A 7943-nucleotide genomic window follows, 5' to 3' on the forward strand; every position below is an offset into this window, starting at 1 on the left:
TATCAGAGTCTCTCTGGCGGGGAGCGGGGGTGGTGGGGTGCAGGGAGGAGGAGGAGGAGAGAGAGAGATTTGTAGTTATCATAAGGGGACTTGGGTTTAAAATAAAGTAAGAAACCAGTCCCCAGCAATTAATCTGAGGTCTTCACTAAGCGCCTGCTCTGCTAGGCACAGAGCAAGGTCCCTAGGTGGTGCTTAGATAATAACTGCTTAGATCATTTAACTCTTTAATGGTTTGTAGATCCTTTACCAACTATTCCTGGCCCAGCAGGTACATAATGTATATTTGATTAATTACTTGTTTGCAGGCCCCCCTCATCTAATGTCAAGGTCAACACCCAGGCTCCATCTCCTTGGGAAAACCTTCCCAGACCCTCATCAGTCTCTGGGCCCCTTGGCTGCCTAGGTGTCCGTAATCCAAAACAGACTCAGCTGTGTCATGGGCATCTCTCCCTGTCTACCTTCTCCACTAAAATGGGACCTTGAGGGGAGGGCCAGCATCTTACTTGCTTTTATATTTCCTTTGCCCAGCATTGTTCTTGGCGCCTAGCGGCTGTCCAATACATATCTGTTGACTGAGCAAATGAAAGAGCTTTGTCCCATACTTGGTTACCACCCGCAGAGGCAGAAAATATTTCTTTTCTTTAGGACGTGTATGATCGCTTGAGAAAGCAGAAATAGGGCTCAAATCTAGTTCACAGACACTCGTCTGGACAGTACCTGGCCCTGACACTAAGACACTGTAGAATATATTCAGTGAGAATTTATTATTTGTCTTGCTGCTGCTGTCTGCAAAACACCTACAGGTTTCTGGAAAGGAGGGTGCAGCCGGAAGGTGGATAAATATGTATTTAAGTGTCCAGACATAACTCAATGGTGAGTCTTTCAGAATCCTCAGAGAATTTGCTTTGAATGGCCTGATGTTTGCTCAGATGTGGCCAGTGCCAGTACCTGCTGCTGGGTAATGAGATCACTGTCAGTATCGGGGGTGGCCACTGCTTCCCCAGCCCAGGCAGCTGATGAAACACACAGGTTGGCTCAGGGGTCACCTGATGCAGGCCCAGTTTCGCCTAGAGCTCTTTTTATTCCTTTTGGGCCCAGGCTAAGGAAACCATTCTGTGGCCTGAGAAGGATGGGCTAGAAGCAGAAGCAGGATTCCTTCCTGTGGGTCTCCTGTGGCCCCATCACTAGGAGCCACCCCTTGGGGAGTCCCTTCTGGTTTCTGGTGAAGAAACATCTTAGGAACTTCTGGGGCAGTCTTGGGGTAACACTGGCTGCTGGAGTCTTGCCTGCTCACCAGGCAAAGGGCCGGAAGCTGGGCAGATGAGGGTGGCCAGGGTCTGTACTGCCTGGGCTGAAGATGATTTAGGCAAGATTGTGCCTCATAGACAAGATGGTGGCTACAGGACAAGAATGACTGGTAAAGAAAGGCTGTTCCCAGCTTTGTATTCTTCTTACTTTGTCCATTCAATCATTTATTTATTCAATTTGCAAACTATTCGCACATCTATGACGTGCAGGCGTTATCTAAGCACATATGGTTAAGAGCCTGGAAATCATTAATTAATTAATCAAATATGCATTAAGCATCTGCTGGGGCCAGACACATTTGGTAAAACATCTACAAACAATTAAACAGTCAGTTAAATAATCAAGCAATTATTTCTTAAGCACCATCTAGGTGCCTGGTGTAGACTAAGCCCTCATTAAATGTTCATAGAATGAATGTGTGCTTAATACGGGAGGGATGTAAGGATGACTCAGATGAAGTCCTGACCTCTCTCCAGGCCCCCAAACTCTTTCCCTATCCCAGTCCAGCATGGCCACCCCAGGCAGGCCAGCAACCTCACAGTGGGGAGGGCCCACCGAGGCCAAGGTAGACAGTCCCACATCCTGTGAAGGTTCACAACCTCTCTAACAGGATGAGTGACCAGGCGACCAAGTCGGTGGGACTGAACGCTAAACAAAGTGCCCACAGGCTGCTCAACCTGGTGGACCATCTGCCACATCAGAAAACTCGATGCTGAGACACAGGGGAGTGAGAGACCCTGGAACTGGCTGGATTCCCCATCCTCATTTTCACTTGCATCTGCCCTTTCCAGTCCCGTAAATGCTTACTGAATATCAAGTCTGTGTGAGGCACTCAGCTAGATACGCTCGGCCAGACACAGAGAATCAGCCTCGGTCCCCGGACAGCAGGATCAGAGGTGCCTGATCAGACCGCTTCACAAGGTAGGACAGAGAAATGCGATTACAGAGGTCTACACAAAGCCCAGCTGGATCTCAGGAGGACAGCTTTGCCGGGGACACTAACACACACCGGGGTGCACTGTGATTACAGAGGGAGGCGGAGGCTGGGTCTGAGGCCCACCCGCCCGTGGTTGCCTGTGGCTGAACTCCAGCTTCTCCGCTCTCTCCCGCGGTAACCTCAGGCAAGCCACTTAGTCTCACTGCCTCAGTTTCCTCAGACATAACATAGGGCCAAAAGTAACCATATCTCCTATTGTTGTTGTGAGGAGGAAGTGAGATTATGTCTGTAAAGAAGCGAGGTATTTGGTTCATGGAAAGTATCAAGTAAACAGAAGCCATTATGGCTGTTTCGTTGGAACTAGGGATGGTGGATAGTGTCAGCCTGTGTGTCTCACCAGCCCACACTCGAATGACAATGGTACCAGAGCAAAGGTTAAAAAAGTCCTAGTAGGCACCAGGTATGGGCTATATATATATATATATTGTCTCTAATCCTCAGAGCCATGCCCAAATTGGGTACCATTTTCCCCATTTAAAGTAGAGAAGACACAGGCTCTGGTAGATTAAGAGATTTATCCAAGGTCATACAGATGATAAGCTGCTGGGCCAGAATTTGGACTCACGTCCTTCTGACTCCACACCCTTCAGACCACCCACACCGCCCGCCTGCCATGTCTCAGGCTATCTCAGCAACCCGAGTCCTCCAGAACTAGCTCTTCCTTGGCCTTCAAGGCCAGTCTGGCTTGAGCAGGGAAGACCCCTTGCACAAGTGGACAGCAGAGCCGAGGGCAGGAGTTGAGTCAAGCCCATGATGAAACACAGAGGCACCTACTTGTCTGATACTGGATGCCCAGAGCTGTGAAGCAGGCCACCAGCCCTGCTGCCAGAAGTGCCACCAGCACCACCAGCCGCTTCTCCACCTGGGTCCGTGCAGCCCAGCACCTCTGGCCACTCCGGGGGCTGCGGAAGTTCACCTGCAGGGAAGAAGGCAGGAGGGGTGGGGAGGACGCAAGCCCAGGGTCCCCCCTCCCCAGGAGGAAGGGGCTCCGAGGCAGGCCCAGGCCCCGGGGAGACATCCTGCCTCAGGGGTGGTCTGCTTCCCACGGGCTGAGTCCTAATCCAGGAAAGGAACCGCCACCCTGCTCTGCAGCTCAGATTTGTTCCTAAACTTTAGAGAGTCACGCAGCTCAACCCAGCCAGGCTTGTGTTTTTGTGTGTGTGTTACCCGATATGGGTAGAAGAGAAAAAAAAACAACACAGCTTTTCCCTGTTTCTTCAGTAAGGAGTTCAAAAAAAGAACAGGATGTTTGGATTTACAGGCATCCAGTGAGTGTCCAGCTGGACTCTCCTCAAAGCCCCCGCATCAATAGGCTGGGACACACAACCAAGACGATGACACCACCACAGCTCACACGTCCCAGAAGCGTGGGTGTCCCTAGCTCATTCAACCCCCACAAACCCATGAGGCCTATTATTAGTTCTCTTTTTACAAATGAGGACATGAGAGTCTAGAGAGGTGAGACCTCCTGCCTCCCATTGTACAGCTGAATGGATGGAGCTGGGAACTGAACCCAAGCCTGTTGATTCTGGAGCCACTAGTGGGACAGAGATTTGAGTCTTAGGAGATGCCGGGGGCAACATGATGGAGCGATGGAGAAATAGCTCCATTCAGGCAGGTCCTCAAAGGGAGGGGCGATGTCCCCAGCCTCACAGTCTAGCTAAACAGGAAGGGAGGCACAATAAGAGGAAGTGGAGGGCGTGGCAAGGCCCTCGGAGCTGAGGAGGGACATGCCAGTCAAAAGCACTCAGAGCCCTCAGCCCAGGGCAACTTGGGGCTCCCCCTGTTCCAAGAGGTACTTCCTGCAAAAGCCCAGACCACAGGACAGGAGTGGTCTCCTGAAGGAGAGGCTCAGTTCAGTGACATTGTGGCTGAGTACCAACAGCTGAGTACCAACTCAGGGCCATGCGAGAAGTACTGAGTGGAAGAGAGATGCCCTCGGTTTCAGATGCTCATAGTCCAGCAGGGAGGCAGATGTAGACACAGACTGGGCTGGGCAGGGGTTCAGTCAGGGAAGGCTTCCTGGAGGTTGAAGATGCCTATGTTAGGTCTTGAAGAGTAAGAAGGAGCTGGCTAGGTGAATGGGAAGGGAAGGGGGGGCAAGGTGAAGATCCTAAGGGGCATCTGTAAGCCAGCTAAAAGCATGTGGACTTCTTGCAGTCTGGAGTGACGTGATTAAATACACCCTTTGGAAAGGCCGAGGTAGAAGGAGCAAGGCTTGGAGGCAGAGAGACCCACAGCGAGCCAGGGGTTAGGGAGGTAGGGGAGATGCCAGGGTAGATGAGAAAACCCAGACTCTGCCCTGCAAATGCCCTACCGATAGCTGAGCGGGTGGCTGCCCCCCAGGAGCCAGGTCACCAAAGAGCCTCACACTGGCACTTGGGGATCTAAGTAAGGCTGGTCATCCTGGGAAAGGAAAGGCACCGAGTGGCCTTGTGTGGTCATCGTTGGGTACCTTCTGGGCAGGAAATGACTAAAAATTGCTGCACCAGAGAAAGGGGAACACTCTTCATGGAAGAAAAACTGAGTTTAAACCGAGAAAAGGAACTTGGGGCCTCATCATACTTTCTGTGGAGGCCCAGGAGGCTCGGTCAAGTAAGTGGGGGAGGGGGTGCTGCCTCCTGAAATCACTGAAGAAACTTTTAAACAACGATTCTGACCACGCTATTACCATTAAGTTAACATTTTGGGCTGGGAGGGCCTGGTACAGAGAGCCTAGAATGACGCTAACATGTTTGGAGCCCTGGAAGGTTTATAAAGTGCCTTTTCCAAGGTATCAATTTTCTCACGCAGTTTCCCTTGGGCACTGGTATTCGGAGGGTCCCAAGAATATGCTGCCTTGCCTGGGGGGCCTGACATTTATTCTCACTCTTCTTGCTGTCCTGCCCCTGGATTTGTCTGACTTTCTGGCCCTTCCTCTATCCCTCTCAGTGCCCCCCATTAAATGGCTTAGCTCACGGGGTGAGGGGGGTGAAAGGCAAAGAGCCAGGGAGACCTCTGCCTGGTGCTGGCTCTAGGAAGCCAGGGAGCACAGCTCTCAGGCTTAGGGAAGCAGGCAAACCTCGCTTTACGTGGGCAGGGCAACGCCGTGGTGCGGGGAATCTGAGGAGGGGAAAGGAGAGAAGGAAGAAATGAAAGTGAGGCTGTGAAAGGAACACAGGGAAGGAGGAAAGGAAAAAAGAGTAATAACGGCAGCTAGTTGGGCGCTTTCTATGTGCCTGGCATCATGTTAATTCTATTTTGTTGCTAGATGATGCTATTCTATCTTCACAATATCCCTAAGAGTAGGTACTAGTATTAGCTATGGAAGAAACACAGGAAGTGGGGGAAGGGGAGGAGACAGCACAGTGAGAAAACTCATCTCTCTCCAGAACCCGCAGCCTCAGCCCAATGGCTGTGCTGCCCCCAAGGAGCAAAGCTGAGCTGAGCCTCATTGTTTGATGTCAAGCAAACAGATGGTGTTCACTGAAAAATTTAATTAGAATTAAGTCAGAATTAAATTAGAAATTCATAGTTTCAAGCAAAAATGGCAAAGGGAATTTAAAAACAGGGTTTTTAACCTTCGTAATGTTCTTGCTCAACTCATACTGTCCAGCTGAGGGCCTATCGGTTTCTGGACAAGCCCTGTCTCTGAGGGAGGAAGGGATCCAGAGGCATCGCTCTGGGGCAGAAGTCACCTGGAGGCACTGTACTGAAATCAAGAGACCTCTCCAGGAGAGACTGTCCAGTTCCTGGGTGTAACAGACAGGGCAGGGGCTGCAAATCAAAGCTGCTGGCGAGTCCCTTCTCTCTGAGCTCTCATTGTCCTGCCCTGACTCCTTCAGAGGCTCCAGCAAGACAGGTCACAGCGAGAGGCAGATACAAATGGTTTCTCATGTTCCTTTTGGAAATGAAGGCATGTTGCTCACTAGTTTGGGTGTCCAGTCTGCAGTGACTGGTACAACAGGAGGGTCAGTGGGGAGCAGCCCGCTCCATCTCAGGAGGGGTAACTGGGACGTGACCACTGGCCAAGGAGCAGAGCTCACACTTGGATGACAGAGTTGGGAATTACTATAAATTCTCAGCTCCTTGATGGGCTTAATATCCTATTTATTGTTGTGTGAGGCAGAGAGAGAAAAGACAGAAAGAAAAGAATGCCCTTGAAAGATCAAGGTAGAGAGGGAGACAGAGAAAGAGAGAGAGACAGAGAGAGACAGAGAGACAGAGAGAGACAGAGACAGAAAGAGAGAGACAGAGAGAGAGACAGTTGAGCTGTCCAGCCCAAGAGTTCCCAGGGTTTCCACAGCCAAGGGAACAAAGCCCTAATGAGGGATAAATATTCAGTTACAGAAGTGAGTGCCTGGCTCACCTAGGCTTACAGCAAGAACAAGTTCTGCAGGGGAGGACGGGCCACCACTGCGTGGGGCCCAGGAGACAAGCCAGCAGCACAAAGGGTGGGGAGGAGGGCACAGCCTGCTTCGCAGATGAAGCAGGGGCTTAAGCGGGGTGTCGAGTGGGAAGGGAGAGGCTCTTGCTGAGCCACTGCCAGGTCCCCCAGCGACCTGGGCTTCATGGAGTTGCAAACAGGAGTCAGTCTAGGCAAGGATTTGGCAGGGAGCCCACCCCCTGCAGTCAAAAAGCCTGGCCACCCCATGAGGGCTGGCAGAGCGACCAGGCTGCCTGCGTTGGAGTCAGCCTTTCAGAGCAGACAGACCATGACAGCTTGGTCCTATGTGGAATCCTGCCTTTGTGAGGCTGTTAGGTTGGGAAAGTTTCTTCTAGAAATTTCCATATGGCAGACTTCCAGCTGAGGCCCCTGGGGCCAGCCTAGAGCAAAACTATAATGTCCTCTTGTCCTCCCCATCTCTTCCCTGAGCCCTACCTGCCCCGTTGTCCCCATGCCTGACTCTCTCCCAGTGACTGACAACAGCTTAAAGTAGTACCTGTCGTGAGGGAAAGAATTCCTTGCATCTTAACAGGAATCAAAAGTCTAGTATTGAGAAGAAGCCCTTTCCACTTCTCTTTGCTTCCCAAAAGAAACACCCAGCTGCCAAGGGCACCAGAGAAAAGGCACACGCCTGAGAAGGCAAAGGTCAGCTTTGACTTCATCAAGACCCCATGCGCACCGCTGGGCACGTGTGCTCTGTCTTTAAAATGAGGAAGCTGGATGAGGTCCCAGGTCTGACCATCTCAGACTCTAGAACAACTCTAAGGCCAAGAGGATAAGGCTCTAACAGGTGGACAGAGTCGAAAGGACCTGCTGGTTAGCAGAGAAGCCCTTTCGAAGTACTGAGTGGGACTGTCCTTGAAATTGCCCTTTAAAGACAGCCCTGTGCATGGCAGAGGAAAAAAATATGATAAAGCCATCGCTAACAATTAAATATCTCAGCTTTCCCTTTTCTTGAAAAAATGAATTTTTGAAAGTAACTGGATGAGTTTCAAAGTTTTGGTAAACAGTCATGGCCATCTGCCCCCCAGTTTAGGCTGCAGGGCTAACGTGAGCTATTTCCCTTCAAGCCACTGACAGGGTGTGTGCTGGGGTGTGGGGAGGTCAGGCAGCCAGTTTGAGCACAGGCTTCCAGGAGAAAAAGCTTTTATATTTAGGGCATCACAGAGATATCACGCCTGGTGAGTTTCCATGATAATCCTGATAACAACC

The 7943-nt window shown here is 51.0% G+C and overlaps 1 protein-coding gene across 1 annotated transcript in view; it reads right to left on the reverse strand.

Moving 5' to 3' along the window:
* ECE1 (endothelin converting enzyme 1) overlaps positions 1-7943 on the reverse strand; it is a 58550-nt gene that overhangs the window by 44649 nt on the left and 5958 nt on the right. The window contains exon 3 of the mRNA XM_023529394.1: positions 3080-3221. Within this exon, the coding sequence (XP_023385162.1) occupies positions 3080-3221 (142 nt within the window). The remainder of the gene's footprint in view (positions 1-3079; positions 3222-7943) is intronic.

Source organism: Pteropus vampyrus, unplaced genomic scaffold (assembly GCF_000151845.1).
Source record: "Pteropus vampyrus isolate Shadow unplaced genomic scaffold, Pvam_2.0 Scaffold36, whole genome shotgun sequence".
Taxonomy (NCBI): Eukaryota; Metazoa; Chordata; class Mammalia; order Chiroptera; family Pteropodidae; genus Pteropus; species Pteropus vampyrus.